This window comes from Chiloscyllium punctatum, chromosome 4, assembly GCF_047496795.1.
Source record: "Chiloscyllium punctatum isolate Juve2018m chromosome 4, sChiPun1.3, whole genome shotgun sequence".
Taxonomy (NCBI): Eukaryota; Metazoa; Chordata; class Chondrichthyes; order Orectolobiformes; family Hemiscylliidae; genus Chiloscyllium; species Chiloscyllium punctatum.
In genome coordinates this window covers 105,478,133-105,495,523 of record NC_092742.1, presented here as the reverse complement: position 1 = coordinate 105,495,523, position 17,391 = coordinate 105,478,133, and the positions used below count along the sequence as shown (strand labels likewise).

The 17,391-nt window shown below is 41.5% G+C and overlaps 1 protein-coding gene across 6 annotated transcripts in view; it reads left to right on the top strand.

The window, feature by feature from the left end:
• dpf3 (double PHD fingers 3) overlaps window positions 1-17,391 on the top strand; it is a 138,991-nt gene that overhangs the window by 81,282 nt on the left and 40,318 nt on the right. For 3 of the 6 annotated variants that reach the window (XR_011960526.1, XM_072569488.1, XM_072569487.1), the window contains exons 6-8: window positions 263-338; window positions 513-554; window positions 786-923. Coding sequence is in view for 4 of the 6 variants with exons in the window: in XM_072569488.1 (XP_072425589.1) it covers window positions 263-338; window positions 513-554; window positions 786-923 (256 nt within the window). In the remaining 2 variants the exon portion in view is untranslated. The remainder of the gene's footprint in view (window positions 1-262; window positions 339-512; window positions 555-785; window positions 924-17,391) is intronic. The other 3 variants (XR_011960527.1, XM_072569491.1, XM_072569489.1) reach the window with 1 other exon arrangement.

The following is a 17,391-nucleotide window of genomic DNA, read 5'->3' as shown; positions in this document are numbered from 1 at the left end:
CATTACTATCTCCAGCACTGACTGACCCCTATCTACTGTGATTCAACTGCACTGCTCAAAATCCTTTGAGGAAATAATCATGAACTTGCAAAAACCTATAAATTCACAAATGCATACATTTCCCAATATGGGCAGAAATATATACCCTTGTAATCCTGCTAGTGCTTTGGCTGTGTTGGTTAAGTTGATGAATAGTATGTTTAATGCAAGATTATTTGGATACCCTATTTCCTAACTTTACATCCTCCTTTTGAATATTCAGACACGTGGTGTTGGTGGCAGAAAAAGAACTGATTCCACTGCCCAGGAAGACCATGATAAACCATATGTGTGTGACAGTAAGTAATGCCCCCAAAACAGTGATTACAGAATTGCCTCTTACTCCTCCCTTTGGACACCCCCTGCTCTTGCATGTGTTAAAAGCGTCTCACCTCCTCTCTGGTCTGCTACCTTTATATCTGTCTTCTGTGAAATTCACTCCTTTTTCTCTTGTTTCTTCTTCTCTGTTTCAGATAGTTACAAACAAAAGCATAACTCAAAAACATCTGACAAAGGTACTTTCAGTCTATGAGTAACTGTGCATAGACTGCAGCTGGAGTGATTTACTTCCTGCCTGCTTTTAAGTTCCCTCGTGTATTTTTATTTTCTACTCATAATACAATGTTACTTCACTCTACTAAAGTGAATAGTTTTTTAAGAAAAGGCATTGATTAGGATATGTACCTGATAAGGTTGATTGTAAATGATTTAACATGCTATTACTTTATTTTCCTCTTTGTCTCTAGTCTGCGGCAAGCGATACAAGAACCGTCCTGGTCTTAGTTATCATTATGCTCATACCCATTTAGCTGATGAGGAAGGAGATGATGACCGAGATTCGGAGCCTCATTCGCCACCAGTCCTGAGAAGTGAAGGTCACAAACGTAAGATATGCCCGGTTCCTGTATTGTGCTACTGAGACAGAGTCCCACTGTAGTCGAACAAACCAAGTGATCCTGAGGGAGAGTATCTCTGCTCACCATTTTATGAGTGATTGTGGAGATTGACTGTGACAAACAGATGAGAAGATTTTTTTTAAGAAATTCTCATAAAATAATCAGTCATCTTCTATTCATTCATTATATTAATTGAAGATATGTGTGTTCTTATCACTAAAGGAACAAGCCACTTTATGTAAGTGAAGGTAGATTTATACTGAATCAAGTGGAATATTGAAATGGGGTGCATCTTGTACCCTTAATGTTTTTGGATTAATTTTACTGTTTATATTACTAATATATTTGTTTAAAACTAAACTTGATTTTTTTGGCTTACTTTATTTTATATATTTTTCAATTGAAATTAAACAGCAGAAGGAAATCTTATTACCTTAGTTTATTAAATATACACTTTCTGGGTTTGATGTAGGGCCATTTTAAACTAGAATTAATTGCATAGGAAAGCTGAAGAGAAATCTTCCCTGTCCTGACCACAAGTCATTAAATAAAATCTGACTGAAAGATATAGGGTGTGACAGTTCTGCAGTGACAGCAGGAATTGAGCCAAGGAGCATTAAGGAGAAATGTTTAGGTAAGGGAGAGTCTGAGGAATTGTCTTGGGATTAGCAGACAGCTGAATATTGATCAGTTTTTGCTCAAGCAAGCAAGGTCACGGACTAAATACTTCTCTGGTGAGGAGAAGGCAGGCAGGGGTTAGGAGTGATGATTGTCCTGATTAGCCCGTTGCTATAGAAACCATGCAGTCCTGAATGTGGTGATGTACAGCAGCAGCTAGAAATAATTTATTTTGCTCAGATCTGTCCTTTAGGAGAAACCTTGTTTTGATTACATCCTGTCTGTCAGACATTGGCATCATCTTCTCAGCAATGATCCAGCAAGTGAAAGTAGTTGCAGCTTACAGACAGCAGATTAAACAGTGTGAACTTTATTTAATGAGCTGAGAATTTTATGTTTCATCTGTTTTCCTATATGCCATTTGAGGTTGGTATTTTTATACTTGCTAGCAGGAGCAAACCTGTGCAAGGAATAAGTAATCTGGGTTTGAAATCCAGGGGTGTTCCACATGATGGATGTAGGCTTTGATTTACCCAAAAGAAAAAATTGAATTCTTACTGAGAGTAAGCTTTTTTTTTTCACAGGTAAATACAGCTCAACATTTTACACTAGACTATTATTCTTAGATCCACAAAAGTACATGTGCTGAACAAAATCTGCTCATCAGTCAAGAATTGCTCGCACTTTTTCTGATTCTCTTTTGTAATTTCTCTATTACACTGTCATGAGTAGTGATTATGTGAATAATTCTTTTTTACATTTTACTGTTCTTACTTAGCTGTTCCCCCACTCCCACTCCTTTTTTTTTACTTGATTCTTCTAAGTCATATTTTTTCTTTATGTGCTTCACATTCTCTCCATCCCAAATTCTTGTCATCAAATCCTTGCATCTTTCCTTTTGTCTCCAGTAAATCATCTGTGTGCATATTAAGTGTAAAGGATGTTTGTAGTTGCATTTTTCCCTGCTCTGTACTTTGCATTGGTGAAGATGCAAAATAGTTACGTATGTATTTGTTTGCAGTCGGCGAGTGTTAGGGATTTTATGACAGTGGCAATGGGGTTACTTCTAGAGGACTATAAGTTCACAGATGACAGTGATTTTCCTTGCAGAGGATGATTTTATTTGTTTTCAAGGTCATGAACGATCTGAAAACATTCCTATATGCCATTTGAGGTTGGTATTTTTATACTTACTAGCAGGGTATTTAAGCGGGCATTGGATAGGTATATGGAGGATAGTGGGTTAGTGTAGGTTAGGTGGGCTTTGATCGGCGCAACATCGAGGGCTGAAGGGCCTGTACTGCGCTGTATTCTTCTATGTTCTATGTTCTATGAAAAGAGTAAAGGAGAAATTATTCTCGATTGTAAAATAATCGAGAATGAAAGCATGCAGATATAAAGTGATTCACAAAAGAAGCAAATGTGATGTGTGAAAAAAGCCTTTATTTTAAGCAAGTGGTTAGGTTATGGAAAGCACTGTGTACAAGTGTGGTTGAAGCAAGAGGGTTGTCATAGTGTGCAGCAGCAATGATATCAAGTAGGAAAGCATTAGATGGATGCATTAAGATGCCTCAAAACCAGAAAATTAAAGCACTTCAAATGCTTCAATTTTAATTCCAATTTTCAGGTGCTAAAATGAAAATATGATAAAATTGACACTAACATCAGAAACTTTTAAAATGAATTATTTTTTGAAAATAAGGTACCTTTTTTATCATTCTGGAGAAATTCGATCTTTCACAAATATAAACTTAATTTCTCAAAAATCATTTTCATTTTTCATTTAGATCCATTAGCTGTTGCATTGTTTCAACACCATAAGCATCACCCATTTTCAAGACTAATGAGAATGTTTTCTTGTTATTATGAAGTTAAGTACCATTAAAAATCTATTTACAGTACTTTATTCTGTAGCTTTTTAAAAGATTTTTACAGGTAGCCTTGACATCATTAATGTAGATTTTGTGACCAGTAATAATAGAAATTGAGAACGTAGTCTGTGAGAACCTGGCAGTTTCTTCTGGGTTTCGAGATTATTCCATACATATCCCAAGTCCAAATTCCTAAAGTTGCTGTCGGTTTCAGAGGACTAAAAACAGCAAGATTAGCCATTTCATTGCAATTTTAGTGGAAAATCCAGGGTGTTGTTTTTGATGCAGATTAAACAAAAAATGCTTTAGTATCGGTTAACTGCTCCAATCACATTCACTTAACTATGCACCTATGTTCCACATCAGGACATAACCACTGAGGCAGAAGGATAACAGTATCATTGCTGAAACCAATATTTAAGTGGGACAAAACTATGTTAACTGTTGGGATATCTACAGTTTCGAATACTGGAGGACCCCTAATTCTGGCCTCATTCTGTACTTGGTGGCAGAGTCCTTGAATTCCTGTTTGATGTTTGGAGAATGCAGTCCTCTCCAAGATTCACTTTGCTGATAATTTGAAATTCCTTCTATTTTAATAGCTTGTTCTATAGTTTGATTGGGATTTGTTGTCTGCTAATTGGTCTTGTGTAGCATTTACCTACACAGTTACTCATTTAAAATTGACAGCTGTAAAACATAATACTGAAAGTTGGTAGCACTTGGCTAAAACAAGTTGATGCTATTGTAATTGAAGATTGAATGTCCATATATGCTCATTGTGTGTTTAATAGCCTACTTGAATGCAGTTTACAAATGTACGCAGAGATAACTGACACATCTTTTGAAAAGGACAGCGACCAATATAGCCATTGAACTGCCTGGTAACCAATAACCTTCTCTGGTTACGTGACTGGCAGTCTTTTCTCAGTAGTATGTTGGCTGTGTGATTGTTTTGCAGTTCAGGTTGGAGATCTAGAATGCTGGAAAGGCCCCACCTTTCTTGGTTTATGTCACAGGGTGGCACAATAATTACGGTGCAAAAAGTAGTAGTTTAATCCATCATGTTGCACCTTCTTTTTTCTAGTCCACTTCTATGCCAATCTCCTGCCATTTTTCTATATCGCTGCACACCATTACTGTCCGCAACGTCATCCATTGTCCTCTTGAAAGCCTCCGTTGAACCCATCCACACCGCTTTAAGCAATGTATTCCATACTCTAACTGCACACTGTGTGAAAAAGTTATTTTCTCACATAACCCTTGCTTCAGCTGAACATTGCTTTAAATCTACGCCCTCTTGTTCGTTCTTTTACAAGCAAAAATAGCATTACCCTAGCCACTCTGTCTGGCTCACTCACCATTTTTGAAGACCTGAATCGGATCTCCCCTTAGCTGTCTTCTGTCTGGGGAGAGTAGTCCCAATTTCTTCAATCTATCCTGATAGCTGAGGATGAATTTTTAAGTTCATTTTTGGGATTTGGGCATCGCTGGCTGGCCAGCATTTATTGCCCATCCCTACCTGCCCTTGAGAAGCTGATAGTGAGCTGCCTTCTTGAACTGCTGCAGTCCACTTGCTATGGACTGACCCACAAAGCTGCAAGAAAGGGATTTGCATAGGATGGGTGGAATTTGATTTGACAACAAGAACAAACTTGTCAACTGACTGTCTACCCTCCCTATTGGTATCACCAATCACCTCATAACACTCTATCTACAACTTGCCCAGGATCAATAGGCAATTGTGAATGCCAGTGTTGCAACCCTTGATGCCGTTGAGTCCAAAGGAAGCTTCTACTCTACTCTAGATACTCACCAGCATCCCAACTCTGGAAAGGAAGGCATCTCCAACAGATTCTGCTGCTTACCAAATGTGCAAAATGCTAGCTGGTCATCATAAAGAGTATTCTGACAAAAGGGCACGTTCAAGACTTCTTGGAGGCATCCATGATCAAAGCACTGGAACTTGATCAATAATACCCTGTGACCGAAAGGATATCGTTGTTACCAAAGCAATGGCCAGTGCAACCAACCATCAACTCGTCGGTTCCTCAAGTTCCATCAAATGCCACCAGAAGCAGCTGAAGATAAGAAACTGTTCAGAAAAACAATCAACATTGAGCGGCTTAAAGAGCTAAGCAGGCTAGCAAAGTTTCAATGATATCTTCACCAAAATCCCCAAAGCACCCATTTTAATGAAGTGGAGGAAATCTTGAAAGAGCTGAAGACAGTCATTATCACAGGCTGTGAAGAATCAATCAAATACAGGACCTGGAAACACGCGAATGAGCAATCATCCAAGACCTCAACGAGAAGAGGAAAACTCTGTGTGCCTGGCAAAACAACATCAGCCAAAAGGATAACGCATCAAACAGCAAAGGTGGAGTTACAAAGAAGAACAAGGGAAATAAAGAACCAAACATGGGCTAAGAAAACTAAGGAGCTGCAACTCCTTGCTGACCAGCCTGACACCTAGAGTTACTTTAGTGAAACTAAGACAATATACAAATCCAACAGTCTTGGCCTCAACCTGATGTGGTGTAAAGACAGAACACTTTAGAGAGGCAGAGAAAACATTAGTGTCCAATGGAGAGAACTCTTCAAAGAACTGCTGTGACACAATTGTAGATGTGTTTTCAGGAAATTCCCCAACATCCCTTCAAAGATCATCTTTGACTGCTAAATGTGGGAGGAGCTGAAACAGCCATTAGACATGTGCAAAATGTAAAAGCTGCAGTAGTTAGGATTTAAACTTGAGGAGCAGAGCTTACCTGTCATCTCCATCAACTGTTCCTGAAAATCTGGGACAAAGAAGAGATTCCTGTCAATCTCAGAGATGCTGCCATTGCCTGTAGACTATGGAAATTACTGAGGGATCTCCCTACTGTCCACTGCTGGGAAGATCCTCACCCAAATCCTCAGTAGGTGCCTTTTCACATTTCTTCAGTGTCCTTTCCAACCGAACCATTGAACTGTGAACATGAAATTCACTGCTCGGTGACTCCAAGAGAATTGCACCAACCAATGTGGCCTTCATCAATATAACCAAGGGTTTTGACACGGTCAGTCAGAAAGCACAATGGAAGGCCCTGTCAAAGGTCAATCATCCAGAGAAATTCAACAACTTGCTCTGTCTCCTCCACGACAAAGATCAGCAATGGTCCCTACTGGCAGTAATGAGAGAATCCTTTTGAGGTCAAGATAGGAATGTGCCATTGTCACCACCTTTAGCTCGATCTTTATCACCACTATTCCTCATCCTGTAAAGAATTCATTTCCTGGAACGTTGTCCGCATGATGAACAGAAAACTTTCAATCTCAACCTGATGAACTCCAAAAAAAAACAGCAAAGACCTCTCTTGTGGAACTTCAATATGTGGATGGCAATGCTCCCTTGGAACAGAGACTTCAAGCCTCGCTTTACATTTTCTTTTATAAAAGAAAAAATATATACATTTTATATTTTTGCAGAAATATACTGAAGAATTGATATCTTCAAACTCAAGAAGACCCAAGTTCTTTATCAATCCAACGCAGGCAAGTTCCAGTCTATCTCTCCATGGAAATCGATGGAGAAATCATCCCAAATGTGGAGCATTTCCCTAATGTGGGGAACCACCTCTCTTCTAAGGCTGACATCAATTTGGAGATCCAACACCAAATCTAATCTACAAGCAAGGTGGCACGGTGGCTCAGTGGTTAGCACTGCTGCCTCACAGCGCCAGGGACCTGGGTTCAATTCCACCCTCTAGTGACTGTGTGGGTTTTGCATCAATGTGGGTTTCCTCTGGGTGCTCTGGTTTCCTCCCACAGAGCAAAGATGTGAAAGTTAGGTCTGGCATGGCTAATGTTCTAGGATTTGTAAATTAGGTGCCTTAGCTATGGGGAATGCAGAGTTACAGGGATAGGGTAGGCGTCATCGATTTGGATGGGATGCTCTTCTAAGGATCGATATGGTCTCTTTGGGCTGAATGGCCTGTTTCCACACTAGAGATTCTATTCTATTCTATTCTATTCTCAGCGCCACCTTTAGACGCATAAGATAAAATCTTAAATGATTGTTTCATCTGTGCTGATTCCAAGATCCTTTTATGTACAGGTTGTTCTGCTGTAACGCATGTTTCCTTACCACAAATTCGCTATAACGTGATTGATGACTTGGGGATGCTATTTGTGAAGGGCGAACCTTCAAAACATGTGTTGGCTGTAAGTGCTGTTTGAAAGTGCTTTTTTTTTTCTCTATAATGTGGGGTTGCACTGACTGTATAAGGCAGTCATCCCTCTGAATCTTATAAATGGCTCCAAAACTTGGACTATGTATAGACACCACTTCAATGCCCTGGAGAAGTACCGTCAATGCTGTCCAAGATGGATTTGGGGTATCAGCTGGAAGGACAGGCATACTAACATAATTCCTGAAGGAGCTATTTAGCAGTAGCCTTAAGACCACGATCATCTGAAACCAACTCCACTGTGCCAGCCACATGTTAGGATGCCCGAGATTGAACTGCGAACAAATATTCTTTCTCACTCAAATGAGAGGAAAATCAAGGAAGCACGTCTAATACTCCCTGAAATATTCCCTCAAGAAATTCAGCGTGAATATCAATGCTTGAGAGACTCTCGCTTAGAAGAAACCAATTCAGAAGAAGCTCCTGCAAGAAGCAACTCAATTGTTTGAGAACACCTTGTGGAGAAGAGAGAGTACAGCAAAGGAACCTGAGAAAGGACTCCCAGCAATTTTTGAGACTAAGGACCTTTCCATCTCCTAGAAATACCAATTGTGTGGTCAGAGATGAGGCTCTAGGATCAGGCTCATCGCCCATACAAGGACTCGCAGAACCCATCACCAGTCGCATAGAATTTCCTCAGTGGGCAATTATACTCCTTACCAAGTGATTTGTCAACAGTTACTAGGCAAGTCCAATCTCAGACTAAAATTGGACTTAGTGGATCTTTTTTTTAATTTTATGAGGTGACCTTTTAATGAAGCAAGGACCCAGTGCTTCAGATTGTGTTTGTACAATAAAGCAGAAGTTTATCACACAAATATAATGAAGATAAATTGGAATTAACCAAAATACATACTTATAACACAGGTTAAGCAATGGCAAAGCTAAATTCTGTGTATCCCAATATCATGACTTCACAGTACTCCAGTGCCTGATAGAGTTCCCTTCTCAATCACATCCACTGCCCATGTTTAACAAATTTACTGGAGTTCCAGAAGTAACATGATTTCACTTTAGCAAGGCACTTAGAAAATTTTGCCATAACTTCCTTTAACAGTTTTTAACATTTTCCCTGTACATTCAAAATTTCCCATTTTTGAATAAATTAGTTACATATACTGTTTTCCAACCTAATGGAATCATTTCCAAATCTAAAATTAAAACCAAATGTTAAACTAACACTAGCTAGCTTTTCACTCTAGGATGTAGTCCATCAGGAGCCAAGCACTTGTCAGCTCACCGCTCCAACAGCTTGCTCAGTATGACTTTGACAGTGTGTTCTGCCCTCCTTCCATTTCCTCATTTACAGCTTTTTCTAGGATATTACTCATATCCTGTACAGTGAAGAATGATGCAAAATACCTGTTCAATTCATCCACGGTTTTGTTATTTCCCAGGCTCATTTTATAGATCAACACTCACTTTAACGTTTTTCAGAAAAGGTCTTTGGAATTTTTTTTCGTACTCTTAATTTTTTCCTTCCTTAGTAATTTGGTTTTATTTGGTTATTCATGCTATGGTTTTCACTTTATCAAAAAAACATCTTTTTATTGAAAAAAGACAAGCAGATAAATTGGAGTAATCCAAGCTATCTATTTATAAAACCATTCAAAGATTTTTAAATACAGGAAAGGTATAATTTCATTAATCCCAAGATATTCCTTTTTATAAACCATATTTTTATGGTACCCAGAAAAACAAAACTTGTGCAATATTCACAAGCATCCTTTTATCTAACACCTTTTTTGGGCTTAAGTAATTTGTGGCTTTACCTTTTTAGACTGGAGCTATTGTTCACCTGAACAATATACTCTGTTTTAATCCCAACACTTCTGGTCTGGGGCTAGCACGACTGCTTCTCTCAGAAGTAACCTAGTTTATACTCTTCTCAAGAGCATGGATCTGGACAGCCATCCTATTCCAATAATGTCACAGGACTGCTACACTCAAAAATGGAATTAAACTTGTCTTCTCCCTACTATAGAAATTTCTCAGCAGCATTTTAAAAAACGTTCCAGTGCCACCTCACAAACCTTGAGGCCCATTTATTTATTTTATTTACTTGCTGGGTTGCAAAGCAATTTAAATAAACAGAAGCCCACTTGTGGTGTACAAAATCCATTCATTCAAATGCCAGGCCTCAAGACTGTTTTTCTTAAAATAAATCACTATGGCTGCAGAAGTGTTTACAAGTTGATTATTAACTTCACACACACAGAAAAACTACCAGTTATTTACGCTAGAATCAGCCAAACTCTCAACAAGTAGCATCTTATGTAAATCCTGCAGTTTACTTCCAAACAAATAAAAATGATAACAGATTTCTTGCCTGAAGTCCACAAGGCTCCAGACTGTGTGTTGATCTTGCATTGATTTTGTTGGAACTTTGCAGCAGGCCAAGGACCAATATAGGCTGACAGCAACAACAAAGGGGAGAAGGCAAATTACATGTGACTAGAATCTCTGGGTCACGCTTGCAGACTGAATAAAGATATTCTGAAAGCGCAGTTTGCAGTTGGCTTTCCGATCGTAGAACAGGCTACGTTGTGAATAGTGAATGTAATACAGAAGAGGTAGAGGTAAATTGCTGCTTCATCGAGGAAGTGGTTTTGGGCATTGGACAGTGAGGACAGGTACTAAAGGGGTCAATATTACACTTGTGTTTGCACAGAAACGTGTGGTGAGGGGAAATGTTGAGCGTGGTTTGAGGATTGGAGTGTTGTGGGAGAAGCAGTTGCTTTGGAATATTGACTGCATGGAAGGGGAAAATGTGTTTGGTGACATGCTGGAGTTGGCAGAAATGCTGGAGGATACTCCTTTTAAATAAGGGGCAGGTGGGGCCGAAAGTGAGGACAAGTAGAGTTCTATCACTTCTGAAAGGGTTGGGAAGGAGTGGGGGCCAATTTTGTCTTATAGATCTCTATGACCATACTTATTTATATGGGTGTGGGAAATAGGTGGAATGAGGCTAATGCCCCTCTCAGCCAGGTTTGGGTGAGCAGTGGAAATTCCTGGTTGTGGAGAAAGAAAGGCTTGGTGGAAGCAGTATTACAAAGCCCTGGAGCTCTATAGCACAGGAAAAGGCCCTTTTGTCCATTATGTCCTCAGCAGTCAAAAACAACCACCGAACTATTCCAATCCCGTTTTCCAGCACCTGGTCTGTAGCTTTGTGGCATCACAAATGCATATTTAAAAAGAACTTGAATGTTATGAGGGTTTCTGCCTCAGCCGTCCTTACAGGCACCGAGTTCCAGATTCCCACCTTCCTTGGGGTGAAAAAGATGTTCCTCACATCTTCTCTAAATCTTATGCCCCTTACCATAAGACCCTGTTCATTGATTTCTCCATCAACACACTATCTATGTCCCTCATAATCTTATACATCTCCATCATGCCCCTTGTTAGTCCCCTCTGTTGTAGGGGAAACAATCCCAATCTGACCACTGTCTCCATAATTGAAATTCTCCAGCTCAAACAACATCTCCTCTGCTGTTATATCCTTCCTATAATGTGAATTCCAGCACTGAACACAATTCAGGTTGGCCAAATCAATATTTCATATAATTCCAGTATCATCTTCCTGCTTTTAAACTCTGTGCCTCAGCTAGTAAGGCAAGTGCACCAAAGTTCCTCGATGTTTCTGAGGGTCCTACCATTCGTTATATTCACTTGTTTTTGACTTGCCCAAATGCATAACCTCACATACGGATTGAAGTCCATTTGCAGACCAGCATGTCTGCATCTCCCTGGAATCTGAGGTTATCTTTCTCATTATTTACCATCCTAGCAATTTTCATATCATCTGTGAACTTACTGGTTAACCCTCCTGCAGTCAAGTTTAAATGGTTTGTATTGGGGATCTTGCTGTTCGTGGTTTATACTGACCACTGTCAGACCTCTCTGTATGCAGACTTTCTGTTAGAAAACCACTCCTGAATCAACACTCCTGTTTCCTGCCACTCAGCCAATTGTCAATACAGTTGTCGAACCATGGGCTCTTAGCTTTGCTATCAGTCTTCCATGTGGATTTTATAAAAGAACTTGCTGAAGCCCAAGTAGAATACATCAAAATCATTGCATTTACCTACACTCCTGATCACCTCTTCAAAAAGTTCAATATAGAACATTACAGCACAGAACAGACCCTTCAGCCCACGATGTTGTGCTGACCATTGATCCTCATGTAAGGTAAACCTAATGTACGAAGCCTCAAATTTCTGTGACCATATGCATGTTCAGCAGTCCCTTAAATATCCCCAATGACCTCGCTTGCACAACTGATGCTGACAACGCATTCCATGCTCTGCGTAAAGAACCAGCCTCTGACATCCCCTCTATACTTTGCACCAAACAGCTTAAAACTATGACCCCTCGTGTTAACAATTTCTGCCCTGGAAAAAAGTCCCTGGCCATCAACTCTTTCTATGCCTCTCAATATCTTGTACATCTCAGTTAGGTCCCCTCTCTTCCTCCTTTTTTCCAATGAAAGAAGTCAGAGCTCCATCAACCTCTATTCGTAAGATAAGCCCTCCATTCCAGGCAGCATCCTGGTAAACCTCCTCTGAACCCCCTCCAAACCCCCTCCACATCTTTCCTATAATAGGCGACCAGAACTGGACACAGTATTCCAAGTGCGGTCTAACCAAACTTTTATAGAGCTGCATGGCTCTTAAACTCAATCCCCCTGTTAATGAAAGCCAAAACACCATTTGCTTTCTTAACAACCCTGTCCACCTGGGTGGCAATTTTAAGGGATCTATGTGCCTGCACACCAAGATCCCGCTGTTCCTCCACACTGCCAAGAATCCTGTCTTTAATCCTGTACTCAACTTTCAAATTCGACATTCCAAAATGCATCACTTCGCATTTATCCAGGTTGAACTCCATCTGCCACCTCTGAGCCCATTTCTGCATCCTGTCAATGTCACGCTGCAGCCTACAACAGTCCTCTACACTATCAACGACACCTCCAACCTTTGTGTCGTCTGCAAACTTGCTAACCCATCCTTCAATCCCCTCATCCAACTCATTAATAAAAATTACAAAGAGTAGAGGCCCAAGAACAGAGCCCTGTGGAACACCACTCACCACTGACTTCCAGGCAGAATACTTTCCTTCCACTACCACTCACTGTCTTCTGTCAACCAGCCAATTCTGAATCTAGACAGCTAAATTTCCCTGTATCCCATTCCTCCTGACCTTCTGAATGCGTTTACCATGGGAACCTCATCAAATGCCTTACTGAAGTCCATATACACCACATCCATCACTCGACCCTCATCAACATGTCTAGTAACATCCTCAAAGAACTCAATAAGATTTGTGAGGTGACCTGTCCCTCTCAAAGCCGTGCTGACTGCCTATAATCAAGCCATGCTCTTCCAGATGGTCATAAATCCTATCCCTCAGAATCCTTTCTAACACCTTGCAGATGACAGACGTGAGACTGACTGGTCTGTAATTGCCAGGGATTTCCCTATTTCCTTTCTTGAAGAGAGGAATTACGTTTGCCTCCCCCTAGTCCTCAGGTACGACTCTGGTGGAGAGCGAGGATGTAAAGATCTTCGCAAGCAGCGAAGCAATCACATTTCTCGCTTCTCAAAGCAGCCGAGGACAAATCTGGTCTGGCCCTGGCGACTTGTCAATCTTAATGTTTGTCAAAATGTTCAGCACATCAGCTTCCTCAATCTCTCTCTGTTCCAACATGCTTACCTGCTTCTCAATGGTTTCATTCACTACAAGGTCCTTTTCTTTAGTAAAGACAGAAGCAAAAAACTCATTTAGGGCTTCCCTTACCACCTCAGACTCTATACGCAAGTTCCCTATACTATGCCTGCTCGGCCCTACTCTTTCTTTGATCATTCTCTTATTGCTCACATACATGTAAACTGGCTTTGGTTTCTCTAATCCTTCCTGTCAAGCTTTGTTCGTGCCCCCTCCTGGCTCTCCTCAGACCATTTTTGAGCTCTTCCTCACCTGCCTGTAATCCTCTAGAGCTGAGAAAGGCCCTTGCTTCCTCCACCTTACGTAAGCTGCCGTCTTTCTATTGACGAGAAGCTCCTCCGCTCTCATCATCCAAGGTTCCTTTATCTTACCCCTTCTTACCTGTCTCACATTTGTGCATCACTCGCAACAACTGTTCCTTAAACAGTCTCCACATGTCTATAGTGCCCTTTCCATGGAACAATTGCTCCCAGTCCATGCTTCCCAACTCACATCTGATAGCATCATAGTTTCCTTTTCCCCAATTAAATATCCTCCCATTGTGCCTGCTTCTCTCCTTCTCCATAGCTATGTAGAACGTGAGGGAGTTGTGGTCACTATCGCCAAAATGCACTTCCACTGCAAGACCTGACACCTGCCCCGGCTCATGGCCGAGCACCAAATCCAAAATGGCTTCTCCCCTCGTCGGCCTGTCAACGTACTGAGTTAGGAAACCCTCCTAGACACAACTTACAAAAACAGCTCCTTCCAAACCATCTGCTCGAAGGAGGTCCCAATCAACATTGGGAAAGTTCAAGTCACCCATTACAATAACCCTACTACATTCACACTTTTCCAAAATCTGCCGACCTATGCTTTCTTCAATCTCCCTGCTGCTATTGGGGGGCCTGCAGTAAACCCCTAATGAGGTGACTGCCCCCTTACTGTTCCTAATTTCCACCCATACTGACTCAGTAGGCAGACCCTCCTCGACAATGGTAACTTCTGTAGCTATGATACCGTCTCTGACTACCCCCCTCCTCTTTCTCCCCCCCTTTTTAAATTCTCTAAACTCTGGAACATCCAGCAACCATTCCTGCCCCTGAGAAACCCACGTCTCTGTTATGGCCACAACATCATAACACCAGGTACTGATCCATGCTCTAAGCTCATCACTTTTATTCCTTATACTACTTCCATTAAAGCAAACACACTTTAACCGAGCCTTTGGTTCTTTCCCAGGAAAATTCCTTTCCACTTGGTCAGACTGAACCATGTTGACTGTTCTTGATTAACGTTACATATTCAACAAAGAAATTCACCAAAGATCTTTAGCTAGCACCTTCCATCCGAAGGACAAGGGCAGCACATACGTGGAAAACGGTCAAAACGTGTGGTGCTGGAAAAGTACAGCAGGTCAGATAGCACTCAAGGAGCAGGCGAGTCAACGTTTTGGGCAGAACCCCTTCATCAGGAATATTGGGGGTGCAGGGGTGCCCAATGGGGCTGAGCAATAAATAAGGACGGGGGGGTGCTGTTAGGGAGAGGGGAGGTAGCTTGGAACATAGTAGGTGGATGCAGGTGAGGGGAAATGGTGATTGATCGGAGCAGATAGGTAGGAAGGAAGATGGAGAGGTAGGACAGTTCAAGAGGGCGGTTGGATCTAGGATAAGGTGGAGGGAGGGGAAATGAGGAAACTGATGAAATCGACTTTGATGTCGTGTGGTTGGAGGGTCCCTAGGTAGAAGATGAGCCATTCTTCCTCCAGGCATTGGGTGGCTAGAATTTGGCAGTGGAGGAGGCCTCTGACTTGCGTGTCCTTGGTGGAGCGGAGGGGGAATTGAAGTGGTCAGCCACAGGGTGTTGGGATTGTTTGGTGCATGTATCATGGAGATGTTCTCTGAAATGTTCTGTAAGTTAGCGTCCTGTTTCCCCAGTGTAGAGGAGATCATATCGAGAGCAACACACGGTAGATGAGGTAAAGTGTGGCACTGGAAAAGCACAGCCACTCAGGCAGCATACAAGGAGCAGGAGCGTCAATATTTCTGGATTCCCCTCCAAGCCACTCACCATCCAGACTTGGAAACATATTTCTGTTCCTACCCTGTCAGTGAATCAGAATCCTGGAATTGCCTCCGTAATGGCACAGAATGTGGGCTGCAGCAAGGTTAAGAAGGCAGCTTGCTATCACCACCTTAAGCACATGCAATAAAAACGCTGGCCTGTCAGTGACACACACAGCGTGAATGTATTTAAAACAAAAATGATCCTCAATGTAGCATTGTATCCATGCATACAGCAAAAACTATTTGCATTTATTTAGCACCTTTGACATAACAAAACCTCTGAAGTCACTCCACAGATGTGTTACATTACAGAGTAAGACACCAGGTCACATTAAGAGATAATTGATCCGATAACCAAAGCTTGGACAAGATAGTAGGTGTTAAGGAGCACCTTAAAAGAGGAAAGTGACACAGGGAAGCAGAAGGCCAGTATTCTAGAACTTGGGGCTAAGACAACTGGAGGTAGAACATGGGATAAACATACAGACGATAATGGAATAGTGTAGGTTAGATGGGCTTCGGATTGGTTTCACAGTTCGGTGAAATATCAAGGGCTGAAGGACCTGTAGCGCTATGTTCTATGGGAGATTAGATTGAATTTATTTGCACATAGAGTCCTACAAACTGGTCCGTGCCAACCAAAATGTCCACCCATTTCCTTGCACTTGGCCCATATCCTTCTAACCCTTTCCATGTATTTGTCCAAATGCCCTTTAAACATTTACTGTACCCACCTCAATCATTTCCACTGGCAGCTCATTCCATATGCGTACCACCCCCTGTGTAAAAGAAAGTTTCCCCTCAGGTTCCCATTTATTCTTTCCCCTCCAACCTTAAACTGATGCCCTCAAATCCTTGATTTCCCCAGTCCTGGGAAAAAGACTAAGTACATTCACCCTATGCTTGTCTCACATGATCTTGTGCACCTCTATAAGGTCCCCCTTCAGTCTCCTAGACTCTAAAGAAAAACGCTGAAAATGTGTTGCTGGAAAAGCGCAGCAGGTCAGGCAGCATCCAAGGAGCAGGAGAATCGACGTTTCGGGCATGAGCCATTTCTGACACATTTTCAGCTCTGATCTCCAGCCTCTGCAGTCCTCATTTTCTTCTCTAAAGAAAAACATCCTAGCTTGTCCAACCTCTCCCTATAACTCGGACCATTGAGTCCAGGCAACATCCTTGAATATTGAGTCTAGAGGTAATAAAAGCATAGGTGATGGAAATAAGTGGGTGCAGAAAGACCTGGACAACATATGGGAAAATAGTATGTATAGCATCCTGAAGTTGCTATTGACTAGGAAGTGAACTGGATTAGCTATGTTCATAGTGTTGCTACAAGAGCAAGTCAGAGGCTAGAAATCCTACCACCACCTTGAGGTCAGGTTGGGTGTTAATATTTCTTCTAGTTCTGTTTATAACTTCTAGAATCCTATATAATTTTAATCCGCCTTCTCAAAATGTCCTGTTTTTTTTCAAAGGCGTTTGTCAGTATGTTCCCTATGGCTTGGGCACCCCATTCTGACGGCATATCATTTAATTTAGATTACTTTGCTTCATTCTTATCAACCTGTGACTCATGTACCCCGTGGCCAGTGTCCCTCAGTGATTTTGACCTGTCCTTGGGTGATTGCATCCAGCAGGGGATAGCATTGCCAAAAGCTATCACTCCTCTGCTGGCTTTGGCTGCAATGACAGCTGCTTGCCTGTGATTAGTTATCCACTCTCCGGGCTTGGGTTTCTATCTGCAGAGCTTTTGATCCTGGAGAAGGTTCCACCAGTGTCTAGGAAGATCTTCCCCCAAAGAAGGTAACCTAGGGCTCTCACTGGTTGTCCAGCAGTGGATGAGACCCTGGTCATCTATGTGATAAGTGAGCATACAAATGATTATGTTTGATAAATTGCTGTTTAGATTTCAGCTGCAGTACTCTGGACAATTCTAGGACGCAAGCTTCAGAAAAGGTGTCAAAGC